Raw genomic sequence first — 23,302 nt, 5'->3', positions numbered from 1 at the left:
GCATGGCATTGAACTCCATATCAAGCATTCCATAATTCACACAAATCCTACTGGGAGACCTATACCAATGGCAATGTTTCAAAAGAAACGTGTGAGAGCCCCTCTGGATATGATGTCTATGTCTGGGCGCTACTCGCTGGCCGCCGCTACAACTGCGTAAACGTAACATTCCCCTCGCCAACGTCGATGGCATACCAATCCACAATTACACTCCCAGTTTTCTTGTGAACTTTGATGCTGACGTATTTTGTGGTAGTACATAACGAGTTTAACGACAAGCCGGCCCAATGCTGGCCTTTTGCGTCAATATAAGTTCAGGCTTGCAAGTTCCTGAGTTCCATGGAGCATCGGAGGAGGTGAAAATCATGCGCACGCGGATGTCATCCATAAGATTAAGATGGTATGGCCTTATAGTCCGTATATGTAGATTACACTCACTGCATTACATAAAACAGATCGTGTTACAAAAACCCGCGTCAAACAATGAGACTGAGCCGAATACCATTACATCTGCTTGGAGATCAGTAGAACACGTGGAACATGTTGAGCATTGTTCGTATCATCCTCGCTCTGTGGCCATGGAAACCCCGAGGCCAGTTCTAAAACGTCCACATTCCATAGAACAGCTACGCTGCAGCTCAGATGTAATATTCAAATTCGTAACGTTTCTGTCTTCAGTTTGTTGCTAACGTGAGATGTTACACCTGCGGTGAAGTTTAAAACGTCTCAATTTCAAACTTTGCCGCTGAGACCCCGGCCTGCCCAGCGTGGCCGGCTTAACGTTGAGTTTGGTGAGGATGCGAACTGAAGTCGGAGTGTTTGTGGTGTTGAACTGAGCTGACGATAACGTTGGAAAATGCTGAGCTCGGCGGTTCTGTGGTTGGTCTTCTTCAGCATCGCGTCCTCGTCTGCTGCAGAGGTCATCTCTCAGGTTAGTTCAGACACTAAGCAATGTTTTCCTCATGGATATGATACCATAACAACGTAATCTTTTTTATGAAACCCTTTCGGATCGTTTTCAAACAAGACACTCCGATATGTAATGAATAAATTCCCATAAGTGAATTAGCACGCTCTATTCACGCAGAGATGTTAGCTCATGGAGGTATTGGAGTACCATTATACACAGCAATAAACAAGCTTTCTGATCAGATTTATACAGCGCGTTTGATAGAATAATAACGCAAAACTCTCCGTGTTAGGTTTATATGTTGCAATTAGAAGGACAAATAGATAAAGTATTCAAAAGTTGAATACTTTATTATTGTTATATGATTATTCGCATTCGTTTGATTGTTCCGAATTTCTTTTACCACAAGTAATTCAAAATGTTTAACTCATGAATTCTATTGCTGTAGATTACGTTTATGGTATTTTTCAAATACTTGTTTGTTATAATAATTGTAATCAACGTTCCATCAGTCAGCTAATACCTTCATGTGTGTTTACCTCGTGTGAACTTGCAATTTAGCCGACTCAGGCTTTGAAACGTACGCGTTTATCAAGTTGCACAATAAACCATTCATTCTATTAGATAAACATACATTCATTACAAAAAGAGCGTAGTGGGCTTGTCATGAAAATATTTTGCTAAGAAATTCTTTTCCTCTGTGGCTTGTAGCAAAAGGACGCGACAGTTGATAGCAGCGCCCCCTACAGTAACAACACCGTCCATGATGTCGGCTCTTTAGTGGAAGCGCCCCCTACGCAGCATCTCGAAAATCGCAGGGACTCAGATCGTTTGGATGGCGGACTGATCAAATCCAGTAAGTAATCTTCCGTTACATATGTAAAAAAAATTGACCAGTCGAAACATGCTGTCACCTGTTTTGAGAATCCTGTCTATTTTTACTAGAAGATTTATGTCTATCGACACAATAAAAACTACAGCGACATTTTTACGGTCAAGTACAAACTACAAAAGAAAAATTTAAAATGAATCTAAATCGACTTACTATATAGGCTAACATACGTGAATCTCTAATATCTCGATACAAGTAGGTAGGGCTAATCGTGTGTTTCAGTACATTTTCTAATAGCAAAGCAATACTTCTGTATCTGTATAGCCGGTATAACCGCCCTTCGGCGTAACACACCAGCTTAATGTCAACTTGATATATTAATCTATTTTTTGCGTCGTGAAAGTTGCCCAATCTAAAGCTATGTTTAAATCTGCTAGTGGCATCAAGTGTCTTGAAATCTGTTGTACTTAAGCAAAAAATGTGCGTAACCTATTACGTAAGACATCATATCTAGAGCATTCCAAGACAAGTGAAATTCCGTTTTCAATTTGCTTTTAGACAAAATGGTCAGAACCTTTGGTCATGGGCTAAAGTTTGGTATTTGCCTTGATCACCCATCTTGAAAAGTTGAGTTGGTCTCAGAGTACAACGGAGATAACAAGACGTTTGTTTTTGGCGACGCCTCAGGGGCGAGCCAAATTGGTATATATTGTGTGCAGTTTGCAAGAATTCTAGGAATTGTACAGGAACGTGAAAGTCCATGGAACGATAACTCAAGAATGCCTGGATGAATTGTCTTCACATTTTGTAGGTGGGTAGGTTTGTGTGAGAGCTTGAAATGATTGGATTTAAAGCCCCCTAGCGAGTTTCTATGGTACTGCAGGGGAACTTTCGCTTTTCAAATCTCGTGTTCTGAACATGCTATGGTCATGATTTTTTTAGTGGTGGATTCCCTTTGTTGGGAAAATAGGTCCTGTAGATTTGGACCCCTAGCGGCTTTTTTTGGAACTGCAGGAGCTGATTTTGTCTCAAACTTTGAAAGAGAAGAACGAAAGAAGGGGCTGACGGATCATCATAATTTTTGGTGTGTATATAGCTTAAGTGCGGATTTACATAATCATATGCCAATTATGCAAATCTATATCTGATTTGCATAATCAATGAGGAAAATTTATAAATCAGCTGCATTCCATTATGGGACTCTCAAACACATGACATATGTAACTGAGAAAGAGATGAATATCGATAGATATCAATTATAAAAATTAATTATTCATTTGCACAATTAATGACAAAATACTATAAATCCATAGTGGTGAATGATGGGGATTTCATTCTTGCACCATTTGAAAGTTAAGTAAATGTGGCCACTATTAGACACAAATCTTACATATGAGGCCTCATTTGCATAATCTATGAGGAAATGGTACGATATCCTTTTTTTTTGAAAACAAGACTTTCATACATTGGACAACTTGTGTTATTTGGGTAGAAAAGGTGATAAACTGATATGATTTAATGCGAGGTCCTTATTTGCATGTGGGCTAAAAAACGAAAACATTAACAGAGACCACCATCTCCATGGCAACATCTTTTTATGTTGCCAATCATGTTTGTACTTTTGGCGGGTTGTCAGCATCTGCAACTATTTTAAACAAAACTGAGACTTGTTGATTGAATATTGCTTTCTTGTCACAATGTGTTGCAGTTGAAGACCATCCTCTGGAGGAAGCAGAAAATGAGTCAGTTGATACTAAACAACTGGATTCAGACGCCGCTGGGAAGGAAAGGGTCAAAAGAAGAGCAAAAGGAAAGGGAGGAAACGGAGGCAAGGGAGGAAAGAATGGAAAAGGAGGAAAGAATGGAAAAGGAGGAAAGAATGGAAAAGGAGGAAAGAATGGAAAAGGAGGAAAGAATGGAAAAGGAGGAAAGAATGGAAAAGGAGGAAAGAATGGAAAAGGAGGAAAAAATGGAAAAGGAGGAAAAAATGGAGAGGGAGGAAAGAATGGAAAAGGAGGAAAGGGAGGGAAAGGAGGAAAGAGAGGAAAAGGAGAAGAAGAAGGAGAAGAAGAAGGAGCAGAAGAAGAAGGTAAAGACGAAGACGAAGAGTTGGAACCGTATTCAGAAGAGGAAGAGCAAAGCATCGAAGAGGAGCTTGCCGAAGAACCATACATGGAAGAGGAAGAGCAAAGCTTCGAAGAGGAGCTTGCCGAAGAACCATACATGGAAGAGGAAGAGCAAAGCTTCGAAGAGGAGCTTGCCGAAGAACCATACATGGAAGAGGAAGAGCAAAGCATCGAAGAGGAGCTTGCCGAAGAACCATACATGGAAGAGGAAGAGCAAAGCATCGAAGAGAAGCTAGCCGAGGTACCATATCTGGAAGAAGAAGAGCAAAGCATAGGAGAGGAGCTAGCCGAGAAACCATATCTGGAAGAAGAAGAAGAGAGTGTGGCAGAGGAGCTAGAGGAGCTGCGAGATCGGCAAATGGAGGAACGAGAAGAACAGGACCTGCTGCAAGAAAAACTTGAAGAACAAGAGATGGAGATGGAGGAAGACTATGACATGCTGGAAGAAGTAGCGGATCGTCTACGTGTGGCAGCTGAGGATGCCGAAATTTTGGAATACGATATAGAGGACGAGTTGGAGTACGGCTTAGAGGACATCGATGATACAGACAAGGAAGGACGTATGGTTTTCGACTACCCCGAAGAAGAAAATGAAGAGGAAGAAGAAGAAGAGGAAGATTTGTTTGGAGAGGTCACTGAAGAGCCACGCAAGAAACGAACAAAAGGAGGGAAAGGAGGCAATGGAAGAGGAGGAAAAGGAGGGAAAGGAGGCAAGGGAAGAGGAGGAAAAGGAGGCAAGGGAGGAAAAGGAGGGAAGAGAAAGAATAAAGCTTCTCGCCGGAGGAAACAAAAAGAAGAAGAAGAGGAGGACGAAGGCTTTTTCGGAGAGGTCGCTGAAGAGCCACAAAAGAAACGAAGAAGGAATAAAGCTTCCCGCCGGAAGAAACAAAAAGAAGAAGAAGAGGACGAAGGCTTTTTCGGAGAGGTCGCTGAAGAGCCACAAAAGAAACGAAGAAGGAATAAAGCTTCTCGCCGGAAGAAACAAGAAGAAGAAGAAGAGGACGAAGGCTTTTTCGGAGAGGTCGCTGAAGAGCCACAAAAGAAACGAAGAAGGAATAAAGCTTCTCGCCGGAGGAAACAAAAAGAAGAAGAAGAAGAGGACGAAGGCTTTTTCGGAGAGGTCGCTGAAGAGCCACAAAAGAAACGAAGAAGGAATAAAGCTTCTCGCCGGAGGAAACAAAAAGAAGAAGAAGAAGAGGACGAAGGCTTTTTCGGAGAGGTCGCTGAAGAGCCACAAAAGAAACGAAGAAGGAATAAAGCTTCTCGCCGGAGGAAACAAAAAGAAGAAGAAGAAGAGGACGAAGGCTTTTTCGGAGAGGTCGCTGAAGAGCCACAGAAGAAACGAAGAAGGAATAAAGCTTCTCGCCGGAAGGAAAGTGAAACTGACACGGGGAAGTCTGTGAAACGGAGAAAGAAGAAGAAACGAAAGACAAAGAAGTCGTCCCGGGGGGAAGTTGGAGCTCCCGCAAAATCCCGCAGAAAGAAAAAACGACAGCAAAAAAGGAAGAGCCAGAGAGGGGGCCTCGGAATGGGTAAATCTGGCCGCCAAGACAGACGCCAGCGGATGCGGTCTCAAGATGGAGCAAGGGGAGGAAGAAAGGGGCAAGCTGGACGTCAAGACAGACGCCAAGGTGGGGTTTCTGGCAGGCGTCAGCGTAAGAAGACGGAAGCGGCTGAACGCACGTTCGGCAGACGACAGCGCAAGAGGCCTGAAGGAACTTCTGGCAGACGACAGCGCACAAACACTGAACGTACTTTCGGCAGACGACAGCGCACGAGGCCTGATCGTACTTCTAGAAGACGACAGCGCAAGGAGTATCAGGGTACTTCCAGCAGACGACAGCGCACGAGGCCTGAACGTACTTTCGGCAGACGACAGCGCATGAGGCCTGAGAGTACGTTCGGCAGACGACAGCGCACGAGGCCTCAGAGTTCGTACGGCAGACGACAGCGCACAAGACCTCAGAGTTCGTACGGCAGACGACAGCGCACGAGGTCTCAGGGTACTTCCGGCAGACGACAGCGCACGAGGTCTCAGGGCACTTCCGGCGGACGACAGCGCACGAGGTCTCAGGGCACTTCCGACAGACGACAGCGCTCGAGGTCATCGAGGTGGCAGGGCTGGCCCTGAAGCTTCTGAAAAGGAGATGGCAGGCTGCAGAAATGGTTATGATATACGTCACACACTATAGCATTTATGGCAATTCAATATAAATTTCAGATCCCTGTCAGAAACAGCCGATATAGGCCACATATAGCACAAGTAGTTTTTTTTAACTCGATAATAAGACATCGTTAAATATTTTGGTAAGTTCCATTCTTGTATCAATACGATTCTTCCCCGATCGCTAAGGTCCCTTTGGTCACAAGTTTATTAAACCTGCATCATTCAAACATATCTGGCTACAAATCAGGGAACGTGTTGTAGTAAGGTATTCGATACTAGTTCAGACGAACGAAGTTGCAAGATAGACCGCAGCAACGACTGGAAATACTTCACACTTAAGTCACACATCCAGAAATGTACCAAGATATATCGAAAATCCGTTACATACACCTTTACTTAACTGCCCTGACAGCTGACACTACGTTACAAAACAAATAAACCTACTGCGTCTGCCATTTCATTCAGTTGTTGTATCATTATCTTTACCTCCATGAAAAATGGAGGATTGTTTTGGTGTGAGTGTGTGTATGGGTGTGTGTGTGTGTGTTTGTTTTCGTATAGATGTATTTGTGGCCAGCATAACTTTAGAACCTAAAGTAATGATATTTGGTAGGTGTTGGGAAATCGAAGGTCAAGGTTTGGGCTCCCTAGTGTGTGAGATTGGTTCTGTAGCAGAATTTCCGTTTTATTGTATCTTCTGTTCTGGACATTTTCTGGTGGCAGGCAGCTGAGGTAATAAGGAAGACGTGGTGTAAATTTGGGCCCACTATTTTCTTTTGCAACTACTTTTGTACACTAGCAGGAAATGTCTAACCATCTGGATCTCGGCTGTGCTCTTAAATGTATGACATCCTTTGAGCAACGCAAAACTGATGCGAGCGTGCGAAAAAATAAGTTGTACCCACACACTCAAAACAAATATGAAATCTGAGTGGCCAGAAAGCTTAAAGTTAATTAAAAAACGACATTTTTTTAAAAATTTCAATTCATTCTTTGTTAAAATGCTAAGATATATAGTCCCGATTCCCATTCACCATTTTGATGCATTAAGTTTAATTTATCTCCTAATCCTGTGTTAGGCTATTCAGGCGGCAGGATAAAGTAAGTAAGCGTTTGCATATTAGATGACCGACCGTAAGTGTTTGCGCGTCATAAATTAAGGGGGTTCTACAACTATACATAAAAAACAGCCAAGTTGCGACATGTCTGGTAGACCCGTGAAGCCCCAAAAGCGCATTGTTTGACGCCACAGACACGATAAACACCATTGTTTTATCTGAGATCGCAAGCGCGAGGAATAAACAAAATTATCTTTATTGACACAATAAAAAGACAGCGACCTTCGTAAGGTCATCCAAAATTATACTTGCTGTGCCATTATATCAACAACGTGTAATCCGATGTGTTATTCTTGAATGAAACTTCTAATAACTCCGATAACAGGGTCAGATGAAGTAACTAATGTCATGTGGTTTAAGAACATTGTCTAGCTGTCTGTAAAATTTAATTTATAGATAAATGATGATAAACAGTATGATATGATAAATGAATGATAAATAGTATGGTATGATGAATAGTCTTGTGAGAAAAAGTTGAGCCTATAGGTACTATTATACATTAGTCATAATGATTGTAGCTCTAGTAAGATACCACATTCTGATATCACTAATTGTACCTCAGCTTTATCACCATGACCTGTACTTAGCTTGTAAGAGCATAATCGTATAGGTCTTTAATCAAATAAAACAGCCCATCTGCATCTTCGCAGGTTATCACACTGACAACCACTATGACAACAAGTTTACATTAACTATGTGAGTGTACAATAAATCATATGCAGTCAATGCACACAATATGCAACAGAAAATAAGAAATACAAGAAATTGTGGAGTTAGCAAATCTTGAAACTTTGATCAAAACGATCTGGATATTTCATCCTATTTCATTCTATTATATTTCATTTTGTTTCATTTTATGAAAGTTGCACGATTTATTGCGTGCTGCCTTTCTCTAGTGTATTATAGAAAGCCTCGTATTTATTCTTCTTATAACTGAATAAACTTGCAGTTGCCGTTACAAACCGTGTGTCAGCTTCTTTCTTACGATGCTGCAAACTAGCCAGATAGCATGGTCTACTTTCTAGCAAAGTTGTATTTTTTCGAAAGTAGTAATGGTTGGTTGATTGATTGATTGATCGATTGATGGATTCACATGTCGCGAACAATGACAGCCCACTGGCTGAATTGGAGCTCGGCTATTAGAAGGAAGGAAGGAAGGAAGGAAGGAAGGAAGGAAGGAAGGAAGGAAGGAAGGAAGGAAGGAAGGAAGGAAGGAAGGAAGGAAGGAAGGAAGGAAGGAAGGAAGGAAGGAAGGAAGGAAGGAAGGAAGGAAGGAAGGAAGGAAGGAAGGAAGGAAGGACACATGAACGCCAATGATGCGTTTGAAAAATTAAACTCACGTCATTCGCTCTGAAAAAGCGCTGTGTAATTAACGAAGACTCGCCAAGTTTACAAGTCTCAGTCCGATGACAACAGGCACAGCACTTTGAGTTTAACGGACAACGATTCAATGCTTGCAAAGTTTTCTCTGAACAGATTGGAAATGATAAACCGTGGTTCACACACCATACGCTGATTACTTTGAAGTTTTTGTGCTGGCTATTTCTTCTCATGGATTTCACATCTCCGACAAAGTCATAGGAAATGTCCTCGTTTTCAAAGACGGTTTCAAACATATTAACGTTTTGTGAGCCTCTTCTAATCATTGATTAGGGGCCTTGATTTAAATCAGCCCATTGCTTCAAATAGCTGCTGGTCTGTGGTGTTACTTACTCTCCATGCAGAGTCCATTTATTAATCAGATCTTTGATTAAAAACTACGTATTGAGCAAAAATAATTAATATCATTGACATCACCCGAACTGAAAATGTCGCTCATTGCGTAGACCCTAAAAACATCTTAACTAACATTACGGCCATCGTCGCATGTCATTAACGTCACCAGTCACTAATGTTAGTCATTTCAAGATTTCTTAAACGATGCTTTACTTTAGAAAAAACAGCAGGAGATCCTATAATGTCCGCATTTCCGTTTCATGTGGCGTCGATGGTTTAACCCGTTTGTTCCTGTCTCTTTCTTCTACTAAGAGCCTAATCTTTGGCAAATATATCAACATTGTTCTCGGTTATTTAGAGATTAGGAGCTAACAAGTTGAAGAATAGCTTTCCTTAGCCAGTTGTATCAATCATGTCATCAGGGACTTTGACTTAATGCTGAGTGACCATTGTGTCGCACGTCAGGTTGTCCTCAACTCACCCATCCCTTAAATTCGACCAGTTGGCTGTTTTGGGGCACCAAGAAAGATCTGTGCACAGTCTTTCTCCACTGTCCTTCTGTCCTCAGTATTGCCACTGCTAGTCTCAATCCATCATATTCACTTATACTATCTTATGTTTCAATAATTTCTTTTGTCTTCCCCTCTTTCGATGCTCCGTCACTATTGTCGGGTGTTTTCTCAGCGTTTTGAAATGTGCCAGGCAACTATTGATACTGACACATTAAGAACTTCATATTTTATAAGTCGATGCCTAGCTAGAGTATCAATAACAACATGAAGCCTGCTCGTTGGTGCCATTCTTATTGTGTTGTTGCTTTGTTGTTGTTTTGTTAAACGAATGGTAATGAAATGGACCAATCTCATGCCTTTGGGGTCTTAACTTTTGTGATATGTATATTGTGTTGCATAGATGAGTAAAGTGCAGTGGGCTTTTTAAGACAAAAAATACGACCAGAGGAAGAAAAGTTCGGTATTCTCTTAAAAACCTTATAGAATATGTTTTTCTTATCTAACTTAAAGACATGGCCTTTTTTTCTACATTGAGCCTAATGTTCGCAACAGCGCTTGCTGCATGTAGCTGTACATTCATTTTTCTTTGAAGACTTGTTTTGGAGAATGTTTGTCAGAGTGTTCAGGTTTTTTTTCTGGGGAGGGAGGTAGTGAGAATTCATTCTTATAACCTTCACCTATAACTACCAAGTTATCTAATGTGCGCAAGGACTGAAAAGCCGTTTAACAAAGCTAAGCTGCTATTACGGTGGCTGCTACCATGAGCGTCATCGGTCAGTAATGATGAAAATTGTAAGCTTAGTATAATGATGCTTGCGTAGGAGAAAATACTATAAACGTCATCAGTTTACCGGTTAGTAATGATGAAAAGCTTATGATAATGCTTAAGTAGAAAAAAATACGTCAGAGATAGGTAAAATATGAAGGCTCAAGTCACGCCATCTCGTTAATGATATCCTTGAACTATTGTATCAGAAAAAAAGAAAGGTTTTCCATCCACACACCTGGCTTATTTCAGAGTTGACTGAATGCGTCACCGTTGAAGCATTTCAAAAACTAAACACACGTCACTAGCTTTGCTACATCGACCTGTCCATTAAGTCTCTACTATATAAACTGTAGGCACAGTTACAACTTCAGCAGTCGACTCCCATCCAGACTTCAGACCGGTAATAGACCCCCTTCCACATATAGAGGAGCACGACTGGCAGAGAGTGGGCAAGTGCACATAACAGCTTTCAAAGTACCGACTGTGGAGGGTCGTTTGCAAGGCAATCGCTGTCCTTTCTGTCGGCTTCTTGGATACGATCCCGCTCAAGAACATTCGTCAGGGAGGTGAGCACTAACTTTTTCTGTGTTTCTGCAATTTGGAAAGTAAGGGCTCCTTCACACATGTTCCAGTCCGTATTTACATTTCTTTGACAATTTTTTTTACGGAGATGATACCGAACAGAACACATTTGATCGTCGCGTATACTGCTTTCCTCATCTGTCTATAGAGGTTATTTTGTAAACCTGTACCCATAAAATTTTTAACATACGAGTGGATAACGTGGCTTAACTGTTTCCATTTTCCCTTGGAAATTTTGCATTACGTCTTTTCAAAGATGCATGTATTCACTTATGCCAGTGTGCATATCATGTCAGAATAGAATAGAATCAGCTATTCTGCTTCTATTCTTATTTTAAGAAATCTTGAAGCGATGTTGAAATTGTTTTTGTTGTAAGTTTGTGCACAATTTGAAGACTTAACAAGAGTCCGTAGGACACAATTCTCCGTGAAGTATTTATAGTATGTACAAGTATTGACCCACACAAATTGCATCTCTGCTCAGTCCAAGTAGTGTTTTAGAGCAAGTAAAGAAAAAGTGTTTGTTTATCTTTTTCTTTCAATACAGGAGTGGTCAACCTGCTGAAAAGTATGTTTTTACAGCATGGCACAGATGGGATCTAGAAATTCCGGGAAAAGTCACAAAGTTAGATCTAGATGGCCCCTTTTCAATTATCAACGAACCATTCAGCCTTACAAGTTACAACTAAGATGCATCAGAAATCACAAATATGCAGTAAATCCTCTTTCCACAATTTATTGCAGGCCAGCCTGATCTATAGCTATCAAGCTATTTGCAATAAAAAAGGCAAATCTATATTATCGTAACATTTCACGAAGGTCAAAGGTCACCGGATCTAACCACCCGGAAGTGACACTGGCGCGCGCACTTTTCTGAGAGATATTTCTCAACAATCTTTCATCCCCTGTGTAAACTTTTTACATTGTCACAGCCTCCGTATTATAAACTACAAGTGTGGTAAGTTTGAAGGTCCAGAGATTTGCCATTTTCACACTGTGCGTAAAAATACATCGTCCGTCCCGTGCGCACATACTGTATGCGAGTTGCGAGGGACACGGCATACTTAATACACAGACTGGAACTCACTCGGCACATGTTCGCAGCCAAAACTCACAATTCCCGTTGCCGCATTGGTATGTAACTTGGTATATCGTTTCCTAGGTTGCGTGTGGTGATGCACGTTGTCTATTTTTCAATGTAACAGTGACTATACGATCACAGCAGGTTGGAAAGAATTATACCCCGTATCTGCCTGAAGTATTCTACTCAAGCGGAACGGATTATAGCACGGTGTCTACGGCAGGGCAGTGGGACATAGCATTAATTATAGGGGTGCAATTACAGTATTGCATTTACGATAAAAGTAGTTACGGTGTAACTAAGACATCGTGCATCACCACACCCAACCAGGCACACTATATGCCAAGTTACACACCGATACGACGACGGGATCGTGAGTTATAGCTGCGAACGCGCAAGCAAAAGCAATCCCAATACCCCAGAAGGAGGTCACACCTCCTTCCCGGAGTAATAACTTCATTTTTCCCTAGTTCAGAGTAAAAAAGATTGACTTTTGGTCTCTGGCAACCTTACCATTTGCACCCATACATCAGATTCCATTAAATTATTCTCGGAAATTTAACGTTGGGGTGATGTTAGGATATCTTGGGGTGTATCCACATTAAACAGTTTTGACAGTTAGTTTGGCGGGGTATTTTGCGTCTGTCTAATTACGTGCAATTCGATGTGTTATCCTTCAATTAAGTTAAGTACTAGATAACAAATCCTATAACAGGGTTTGATGAAGAAACTAGTGTCATGCGGTTTGAGTAGACCATCGTTTAGCTGTCTGTCTGCTGAAGACAGAATGAAAAGACGGGGGCACGGTAATTCAGCCAGACAGTCAGGACAACAATAGTGTAGACGACTTCAGTTGATACGAAGTGAGCAGAGCCAGCATTATCTAGTCAGTCTGCCTCATGACTCATGAGACTCCCGTGCCCACCGTACGGGAAACCTTGTCTCCGCTTTCTTGATGTTGATGTGTTATACAAACCCAGATATGAATTTATAATTTTAATGTTGACATCAGTCGGCGGATGTTTACTGTATTATTGAATACAGTGATAAAAGACTTGTTGGTGTAATACTAATACCGTGTTTTATCGCTTCAATTCTTCTTACATGCTTTATGGTATTCAAGTTTGAAAATGTGGATATCTTGTTCTTTTTGCCCGCGCGCACTAAATTTGAAGTCTGCAGGGGATATCATCCATAAAATTTAGTTGCTGTGGCTTAATGTATTTCAACATGATGGCAGCTTTTGTCACAGGTTCCCACATCCATCTTCACTATGATGTGTACATGCCCCGGTCACAAGTACTCTGACTACTCTGACTCCAACTACAGCAAAGGTAGTGTAACCGCCACCAAGCAAGAAGGATCTCCACTGCAACGACTCTACAATGTCTTCAGTCTCTTTACTCTATTTAGTATGAAACTGACCAATATACTTCAGCACTAACCAAATCCAGCATGTTTTCGACAATACGGATATACTTCCATGGAAAAAAAGTCACAAAGTTCAGTAACAGTTTATTGATGTGATAAGTTACAATCGACGTAACCAAAGAAAAGTATCATCATGAATTTTCTATTCAATAATTTATCGTATTTTATATGCCAGTGACAGCTGCTTCGGCGTTTATTGCTCTATTAAGGTAGCTGGACCGAACTTATTACCTGGATGTCTAACCTTCATCGACGCATACTCGAAGATCATAGATGTCTAACCACCACATACGAATGATGGAAAGTCATTCACTACAACGACGGAAGAAATATGGAGAGTTTTGAAAGTGTTCAACTACTATCACAAATACGTTGAAACTCACTCTTAACATAACGTGTAAATATAACATTGTTAGAAATTGCTCTAAAGTTGTTATATATACGTGTAACATCTCGCCTTGTTAGAACTCACCCTTCATAACATTACGTGCTACATCTAGCTTTGTTAGACCTCGCTCTTGAAAATTTTACGTGTAACATCTAGCTTTGTAAGGGTTTTGCTGGCAGATGTAGCAGTTCCTATCGTACCAACTAATGGGGTCAGTAGCGGGGATGGGCTGAAGTTTCCCCCTAGAAAGGTCCCTGCCACAGTGCGGGCAAATGGCGTGATATCCTTCAGGTTGTGGAATGGGAGCGAGAGAGAACCCATACAGTTTTGTTGCGCCTCTACATTTTCGACCATAGCTTGACATGTTTTCATGGTATTTAGAGAGAATATCCAAAGGAACATCGGGGTTAGGATCTTTCGTGGCATGGCTCTGCAACTGAGACATCGTGATCCCATTTTCTGCAGTGCTCTGTTGGAGACTTCGCGCTAAATCTTTCCGTGGGGAGGGTGCTCCTGAGATAAAAGAGCCAGGCTTTTCTTTCCTGCGGACACCCATCTCCGCAGCCGGTAAAGCTACCAGGAACACGGACGGATCGAAATCCGATGAATGTATCTCCGGTGGGGTACAGATTTTGTCCGAGGCTGAATGGCTGCGTGGTGTGTTGTAGTGAGGCCGGTTTCCTTCCACAAACGGCTTCTTTTTTTGCCCCGTGGGAGACAGAAGAACAACGGTCTTGTTAGCGCGATGTGGCGGGAAAGACCCAGGTTTCCCCGAGAGAAGTATAGGAGAAACTCCTGTCTTCTCTACCCGCGCAGTTCCCTTGGATAGATAGGTGAGGGCCTGGCTGGATCTGGGAATGAGCCGGACCGCGTAAGAAGAAGAACTCTCTTGTTGTGGAACCGTTGCTCGCATCCTGACGGAGGGTTTCACGCCGGGTATTGGCCTGGTAATGGACAAGCCTGAAGACTGCAGCTGGCTGTGGGGCTGGGCTGAACACTGCTTATGTGACAGCAGATATACAGGGGAGGGCATGTAGGGTCTATCTTCGTGGGACTTTGTCAAATACGCCGGGATGGCTGGCGCAGATTTAGGCTTGCGCATGGGTAGACAAGGACTGGTTACGAATACTGGGCTTGGACGAACTGCTGTGACCACAGGTACACTGAATGGACCGTCTTCACCGATTGGAGATGTGCACGAGTCATGTTGACCTGGGAACGAGTTTGTGCAAGGCGTGTTGGGAAGCACCGAGCACTCGCTGTCGTCCTTCCCGTCGTCCTTTGCGGCATGGTTACCATGTTTTCGAAGTTGTTGCTGTCCAAATTCTTCAGCCAGACACCTCCGTGGTCCGACTTGATATCGTGGCTGTGGAATCATCACCTCCTTCCTTTGGTTAGAATCTTGTGTTTTGCCTTTATTTTCCACAGAAGAAGAAACATTTGACAAGGAGGTCGGCCCGCTTATCCGTGGAGTTGTACAGGGCGGCTTGGGCAACGTATGAGACGCGATTGTTGTAAACACTCTCTCCGCTGCATGGGTAAGTGCTTTACCCACATAAGATGGCGGTGATAGACAATTTCCTAGCACGGTCTGGTGTCCTCCTTTTGGTGTAGGGGCCAAACCACTATGCGGTCTGTACACAGGCACTGCGAGATGCGTCGACGTAGTAAACACGAAGTGACGTTCTGCCGACAAAGAATTTGACATAACCATTGACGTTGCGGTATCCTGAACGTAACAAAACGGGCTGAGGTCAGGTGGACCAAAGCTTTGCTTCGCTGGTTGGATCTTAGCAGGGGTTGAAGTAAAGAGAGGAGAAAACAGCCCGGTGTCGCTGGAGAGACTGTGTGCACTGCTGCTTGTGTATATCCCATGTGTGGTTGAGACCGATGGTGACATAGCACTCTTACCAATGGACAGGGGCGATGAGATCGGAAGGCGGCACTGGATCGGCCTGGGCGGGGTAGACGCCGAGAGAGCCCGCTGACCTCCTGCGGGCCTGTCCTGTAGTTTGGGAAGCGTACACATCTGCCCATACCTGCGGAGATATGGAAACGATGCTTATTCCGTGGGAGTTTGGGTCATTTGGGGATCATTCTCCGTTAAAGCCCCCATTCCACTGGACGGCGATCGCGCTGCGCTCACCCTGCGACCTAAATCGGATTGCGTAACCCCTGATCATACTTGGAATATCGTGCAAAATGTAAAAGTATTACTGATAATGTACCAAAACACATGAAAAAATTCATTTTTTATCTATGAAATTCATCGAGCGCTCTGTTAAATCTTAGGTCGCAGAGAGTACGCGGCGAGAGCGCCGTCCTAGTGGAATGGGGCTATAACGTCACCTCTGGATACCATGTACCATATTAGTCGTAAGGCAAAACATGAACAAAAACGAAACATATGAAAAAGGTGTTATGAATGTTATGTATTTATAAAGTAAAAGAAGTCCTTTGAAATTATCCACTGTGTCAAGAGCACGATTTTCGAAAGTGGAGCCCAACCCTCTCCTCCGTTAATCTACCCGACCAAAGTCAGGCAATTTTCACACCAGGTTGAAGTGAGAAAAGTCGTGTAAAGGGCCTTTCCCGATGACACAACGACTAGCCATGAACGTCAAAATCGAACCCGCAACCTCTAGACCTCGCATCCGCTAGCCTAGCCACTCGGCTATTCGATGCCACAATTCAAGAATTACATTACGTCATGATATGGTGATAATGATTAATTCCCAAAGTCTGGATAGAAATCTTAACAGTGACAGACAAAGAAAACAACACTTTTGACCTGTGACTATCAAACAATTAACTAACTTCTTCCGGATTTGTAGAATACGGTGAACTAACAAACCATAGATTGTTGTAAAGTTGTAGAAGCTGAACGTCTTTGACAGAAGAATCGGCGTCGCCTCCACCAAGATTCACCACAGTGACTGCGTCTCCTGACCGGGGCTCCATGCTATCTCCTCCGCCAGATGTAGTGCTAGACACGGCGGTGTCAGTCGTCTGCCGCATGCTTGAGACTCTGTGATATTTGGGGACGGAACTGAGTGCTTATAGCGCTTGACAAGTCTTCTTTTTATGTTGCGCAGTCGGTAACCAGGGACTCGTGTAGTTTTGTTTATAGAAACCGTTGTGTGTCGATATGGGCGACGTAATTTGGAACAAAATAACGCGAACATAGCCGGTTAGAACTCGAATGGGAATCGGTTCCACCATAGGCGGTAGGCCATCGTTTTTTTTAATCGGTATTATCATAATAACTCTATGAACGCTGAGTAACACACACACACACACACACACACACACACACACACACACACACACACACACACACACACACACACACACACACACACACAAAGATTTCGGAGAATCATACAAAACTAAAAATCAGTTGTCACAGATTGCGAATCGATCTGGAAAACATAACCACACTTCTCTAGAGTGTAGTTTAGGTAAAGTAGAAGACGAAGTACACTTTACGGTAGAATGTCCTTTGTATGATAGCGATAGAATCATTCCTTTCGATTTTGTGTTAAGTAAATTCTCCGACTTCAGAGACTTTTTTTATTCCATGCAGCCTTCGATAAACCAACTCTTAACTAATTATACAGCCTCCTACACTTATACGATTACCAAGAAGCGAGAGGAAGCCGAACGTACTGTCTAGTAAGAGTATATTAGACGTTTTTTTACACATGAATATGTATATGTCTGTTAATATGTGACATATACTTAGCCCAGTGGGGCAAAAATGTACATTTAAGGCATTTATTCGCCCATTCGTTCATTCATTCATTCATAATCAGGGGAAAGTAGATCACAGATCGTCTTTTATTAGATCCAAGAAAATCAGCCACCCAGTCGCCATCTGTACAGTGGGAATCTTCCCGCTGCAGATTGAGTGTGTGATGATCTTGTTCACTCAGATCCGACATTTCTAACATGGCGCCTGCCTTTCTTGGGTTGACCCTTGCCCTCCTTCTTAGCCTCCAGTTCCACAACTTCGTTTTGGAGTTCTTTGATCTCCTTTCGTGGGGCAGAGTGAAAAAAGGGGTTGAATGTGTTGCGTCCAAGCATTGTGTTAGCTACATTCTTTTTTGATCGAGGAGAATTTTTATAAAAGGTGATCAAGAACATAAATCCACAGAAAGCGTCATTCCTTTACAAAGACTGGAAATCAGTCGAAAATCTGGGTAAGTCCAATTTTTGTGTTGGAAATTGCAGAACATTGATTCAGAATGGCATAGATAAATATGTAGGTTACATAGCGTTATAAGTAAAATTGCATTTCAACTCTTCTGCCCAAGATGAGATGACCTACAGATTAGTAATGACACTTTGATATATTGTACAAACAACGACGAATACTAGTACAATGCTGGACTTTCTTCCAACACTAGGGTATACACGGATCAAATTTTCAAGGACTACTGTCGACTTTTTCAGAATTAATGATGACCAATCGCTTCCGACCGTACACTCGCGAGAGTTACAGACACGTGACATTATCATTGGTACGTGCGTGCCTTTACAGATACGTCACGTCAGTAATTGGTCAACCGTGCCAGGAAGTTTATAACGACGAATACTGAAGTGTTGACTTGATCTCTTCATGATTATTAAGAATACTAGAATATTTGACATTCTGAGGTAATATTGATGGGCACCAATGAACACGGAAGGATCACAGTAAAAAAAAGGCTACAATAAACGCCCCTACACCCCACCACTGAGAACGTAGTGATACATTCATACTACCTTCAGAAGGTCTTTGCCGCTGAGACTTGTTGGTACTGTTGGTCCTCCCAGCGCCTGGCGTTTCTGATCTTCTGGTTTCCCACCAGCCGATTTGTTGTTGCCTCTCTGTTGTGGAGCGCTCCTTGCGGAAGACGCTGGAACTGTACCCGCCTGCGGCACCTGAAGATAGCTCGGGTAGAACAGGGTCCTCTGGGCAGGTTTTGGCGATGTTGACTCGATCATGCTCTTCATGCGTTGCGGAAACATGTCGTGTTCAGTCGGTGTGGGGTCAACGAAGGGGTTACCTCCGAAATGGTAAAGAGGAACCTTTCTTAACCCATTCAGACCCAGCAATGCTTTCAGGTCGTCTTCACCCTTGTTTCCCACGTCTTCCCCGTGCTTCTCGTTCTCCGTAGTGTCTCCAATGTTCATCACTCCTTCCTCTACTTCTTTCTTTCCAACCATCACTACGTTCAGTCCCTTCTCCACGTCTTCCACGCCTTCCCTCACCTCCTCTAACCCTTGTTGTACCTTCGCCTTGTCTTGTTTTCCTTTAGATTTGGTGCCAACATTCTTCTGCCCAGCTTCTTGTAGACTCAGACCTTCTTTGATCTTCTTCAAACCTTCCTTCAGTTGACCAAGCGCTCCAGTTCCCTCTTTTCCGCCTACCGCTCCTTTAATCTTCTTCACATTCTTACCGTTTCCAACATCCATGCTTGTCTTTGCTCTGTGAGCCAACCAGTCCATTTCGGTCGGCTCCTCTCCACCGCCATAGCTGTTCTGTGACTTTGTCGTCGCTGTACTCTGTTCTTGCAGGCCAAAGTCCTTCTCCTGAACTTTTGAAGTTGGCATGTCGGGTGATTTCAAGCCAAGTCCGAGCCAGTTATTGAGTTGTTGCTCTCCCTCCTTCACGATCTGCAGACCCTGCTCTACTAGTCCCTTACCCCACTCTACTTCAGGCCTTGTTTTATCCGATGCTAAAGAATGTTGGGCAACTCTGAATGCAAGTAACCCGCTCTCAACCCGCCTCCGCCCTCGTGCAATGGCTTCAACTGCCTTTTCAAAAGGCGTATTCCAGTTCTCATGGCCTGGTTTCTCTTTTCTTTCCTGGGCTGGTAGGTGTTTTGCCTTTTTTTCGGCATCTCTATCGCCCAACATTTCACTCTTCAACATTCCAAACAACGCTTTCTCAGCCTCGTTGGTGGTTTGCGAGGCCGTGGTACCGCCTTTTCCTTCTCCCTCATCTGTACTGGCCTCGCTTGCGCTCTGTTTTTTGTCTGCGCTCTTGTTTTTCTCTTGCATCACCTCTGGTCCTTTCGTACCATGGACTTCTTTCTTCGTCTGTGTCACTTTTTCAGCCACAGCCTTGCTTTCGGTTTTTGTGCTCTTTTTCAGGTCTTCCAGCATCTTTTTCATTTCCATTTCCTTCTTCTGCTTCTGTCGCTTTTCCGTCTCTTCCTTTTTCTTTTCCCTCTCCTTCTTCTGCTTCAGTCGTTTTTCCATCTCCTTCATTTTCCTTTCCCTTTCCTTTTTCTCCTTCTGTCGTTTTTCCATCTCCTTCTTCCGTTCCCTTTCCTCCTTCTGTCGTTTTTCTATCTCCTTCTTCGTCCTTTCCCTTTCCTTTTGCTCCTTTTGTCGTTCTTCTATCTCCTTTTTCCTTTCCCTTTCCCTTTCCTCCTTTTGTCGTTCTTCTATCTCCTTCTTTTTCCTTTCCCTTTCCCTTTCCTCCTTTTGTCGTTTTTCTATCTCCTTCTTCTTCCTTTCCCTTTCCTTTTGCTCCTTTTGTCGTTTTTCCATCTCCTTCTTTTTTCTTTCCCTTTCCCTTTTCTCCTTCTGTCGTTTTTCCATCTCCTTCTTTTTCATTTCCCTTTCCTTTTTCTCCTGTCGTTTTTCCATCTCCTTTTTCCTTTCCTTTTCCTCCTTCTGTCGTTCTTCTTTTAACTTGGCTTTATCCATCTTCTCAGTCTTTTTCTGGTCTTCTAGCTTATTTTCAATTTTTGCTATCTTCTTTGGCTTTGGTGGGTTTTTCCTTGGTCTCCTAGGTCGCTTATTGGGACGTGGCCCTTTACCTCTGGGACGTGGCCCTTTACCTCTGGGACGAGCACCTTTAGCTGGGGTCTTTGTGCTCTTTTTCTGGTCTTCCAGCTTCGTTTTCCTTTCCATTTCCTTCTTCTGCTTCTGTCGTTTTTCCATTTCCTTGTTTTTCCTTTCCCTTTCCTTCTTCTTTCGTTCTTCTATCAGCTTGGCTTTATTTTTCCTTGGGGCCTTCGCGCTCATCTTCTGGTCTTCCGGCTTCTTTTTAATTTTTGCTGTCTTCTTTGGCTTTGGTGGTTTGGGCCTTCTAGGTCGCTTATTGGGCCGTGCCCCTCTAGGTCTGTGACGTGCGCCTTTAGGTCTGGGACGTGCCCCCCTAGATCTGGCTCTCCGTTTATTGCGCTTCCCCTGTCCGGTTTCTTTGCTTCCCATTGTCGATGTCTTCGTTCTTTCCACCCGTGCTTCATTTGCATGTTGTTGTCCATCGTAAGTCTTAAGCGTAAGACCATGATTATCCAAAGGGTCAGTTTCAACTATAGGAGAATGGGAAATAACACTAATAAACAATTGAAGTGCACCGAAAGAATTAACAATGACAAAAGGCTTTGTTCTATTTTCTATTTTACGTGTGGTGGATTCCGTGTGCGATACAATGTGTGTACTTGTCAGTCGCTAAACCGAAATAAGCTCGCTCCTGAAGCTTCGCCAAAAAAATATTCTCAATGTGGATTAGTGGAAGTGTCCCTGTACTCACTCAGTTGTTTCCTGTCGGACTGGACTGGTCCGTTGTTCCGCAGATTCAGGATACTGTAATTAACTGTCCCTTCACTAGGGGGCTCTTCTGATCCTGTTTTCTTCTGAGAACCGCAATCTTGGGTGTTGTTGTTGTTGTACACGGTATCTGTTTGAGTCTCCCCCTTCTTTTCCTGTAGGTCGTACATGTAAGACAAAGGCACCGAAAAGATCAATTTCAAATAAACCCACTGTTTGTATATCTATTTAACTTGTAACGTTAGTTATTAGGCTTCCGGCTTCCTGCGTTCAGCGCAATCAGACATCTGAGGAAGGTCGGAGTTCCAACCGAAAATTCACAGTAACTTCCCCTCTTTGTGCTGGATCAAAGCTCAAAACCTCACAATATGTACTCTACCAACACAGAATGATGAGCTTTCATCCGAAGCTTGTAGTTAAAATTTCTATTGTTAGGGTTATCGTTAGTTAGTGCTGGAGATGAATTAGGGTTAGGATTGAAATTATGGTTAGGGTTAGAGTTATGGCGAAACGTCTTGGCGGTGAAACATCTTCAAAACATTTTTAAAAGGTAGTGGGAACTTCACGTTTCCTTGGTTAGTTGCGTTTTAGTAGTTAGTGTTAGTTGGGAATTGTTGATTTTAGATCACACTCACCTGTCTATGTAGGACCCCCTCCACTACAGACGACGATCCGATGCTGAGAAGCACCAAAAGCACAATCTTTAAGTTCCACATTGCTGAAAACAGCCTGCGCGTGCTACATCGCGACGATTCTCTGATCCTTCATTCTTTCAGGTGATGTGCCGTTCAAGGGTCGGTTTTCCACAAGTATGCACCGTGCCCTAAACGTTTCAGCTGGCGTCTACGATGACGTCAACTGTCGGTATCCCTACAGATTTGCTTACATGGCAAGCCAACGAAAACAAATCATGAAACGATTCAATACGAGCCGGCAAACTCACAGCGTTCGTTCGACTCATCCCGTTCGATAGAACACGAACGGTTTTGTTTTCTTTTCAAACAAGTGTTTCCTAAGAGCGTCGTTCTTGTGACGTTCCACATCAATCGTTGTTGGTTCTTTCATGTTCCACAACAATCGTTCTTCTTTCAAAGAACGTCTCTTTATTATTAGGACAAGATAACATTTTATCCAGACATCACAACGGTCGATAACTAGTGTGCAAGGCTCCCTTGTGAGGACTGAAAACCCCACCGTGTAATGGTGCAGGTGTACCCAATGCTGAAATTAAGCACGGTAATGGTTCTAGAAGGCATTCGGTAAAAATCTAGAAGTCACTGGACTAAAATTATTTTCTTCAGTGTAGATGCGAACTGGTCAGTTCGAACCCTGGGTAGGGGCATTTTAAGGGTGCAGGGTGGGAAAAGGGTACGAGGCATGATCACTGTATTCCCGCGGTAATGTCTTCTTGTCAGCAGAAACCTATCCACAGGATGCAGCGCCGGTAGTTTGTGCGTTTGTCAATCAAGTGACAACGTTCCAAACTAGTACATTTAGGCCATGTTGATTGGATTATATGGATGTCATCCTCTGAGAATCCGAAGACTGATCATGATGTGAGCTTGCGAATAGAAAACGGTTTGGCCAACAAAAAAGAATGTTGCCTTCATTGTAAAGTCTACGTGGCCAGGAAGGATGACCAAAACTAAACACACATGGTATACCGAATAATCAGGTTTTTAATTTTTGATCTTTCATATCTTAATTCTTTTTTGACTTTTCGAAAACTTTTTTGAACGAACGAACATTGATGCGGGCGTGAATGCCATCCATATAATCAAATCAACATGGCCTAAGTTGTAGAAAAAAGCCTTGGGAATACAGTCTAATTTGGGGTCAGGGGAAGTCATGTAGTTGTTTCAGGAGCTGAAGCTGGATATACTGGACTGTTTAAAGTTATGCCTGATTCGCGGAATAATGCTAAAATGTATCAATATGTGATAAGACGTTAAATTATGATTTTTTTTCCTCTTCCGTTGTCCGCCACGGCACTTTATTTTCATCTTATGTATCATCGTAAAGCTATGCGCTTATCATCGTCATCATCATCATCAACACCACCATCATCATCGTCGTCATCATCATCATCATCGTCGTCATCATCATCATCGTCGTCATC

The 23,302-nt window shown here is 42.9% G+C and overlaps 3 protein-coding genes across 3 annotated transcripts; 1 reads left to right on the top strand and 2 right to left on the bottom strand.

Annotated features, from left to right (window-relative positions):
• Positions 1-2,305: 2,305 nt before the first annotated feature.
• On the top strand, positions 2,306-5,754 carry LOC136448694 (trichohyalin-like). Its single transcript, XM_066448333.1, has 3 exons — positions 2,306-2,339; positions 3,451-5,244; positions 5,348-5,754. The coding sequence occupies exons 1-3, from the start codon at positions 2,306-2,308 to the stop codon at positions 5,752-5,754; spliced, it is 2,235 nt and encodes a 744-aa protein (XP_066304430.1).
• A 7,212-nt stretch (positions 5,755-12,966) lies between these two features.
• On the bottom strand, positions 12,967-16,911 carry LOC136448440 (uncharacterized). Its single transcript, XM_066448000.1, has 2 exons — positions 16,487-16,911; positions 12,967-15,671 (listed from the first exon to the last, which is right to left on the bottom strand). Exons 1-2 carry the CDS (start codon positions 16,648-16,650, stop codon positions 13,772-13,774), a joined length of 2,064 nt encoding a protein of 687 aa, XP_066304097.1. The 5' UTR covers positions 16,651-16,911; the 3' UTR covers positions 12,967-13,771.
• Positions 16,912-17,454: 543 nt separating this feature from the next.
• LOC136448439 (caldesmon-like) lies at positions 17,455-22,180 on the bottom strand. Its single transcript, XM_066447999.1, has 4 exons — positions 21,819-22,180; positions 21,167-21,338; positions 18,400-20,945; positions 17,455-17,667 (listed from the first exon to the last, which is right to left on the bottom strand). Exons 1-4 carry the CDS (start codon positions 21,897-21,899, stop codon positions 17,560-17,562), a joined length of 2,907 nt encoding a protein of 968 aa, XP_066304096.1. The 5' UTR covers positions 21,900-22,180; the 3' UTR covers positions 17,455-17,559.
• Between the last annotated feature and the right edge of the window lie 1,122 nt (positions 22,181-23,302).

The sequence above is a fragment of the Branchiostoma lanceolatum genome, chromosome 14 (genome assembly GCF_035083965.1).
Source record: "Branchiostoma lanceolatum isolate klBraLanc5 chromosome 14, klBraLanc5.hap2, whole genome shotgun sequence".
Lineage (NCBI taxonomy): Eukaryota > Metazoa > Chordata > Leptocardii > Amphioxiformes > Branchiostomatidae > Branchiostoma > Branchiostoma lanceolatum.
The sequence above is the reverse complement of the archived record's forward strand: the minus strand, read 5'-3'. Positions and strand labels throughout refer to the sequence as shown.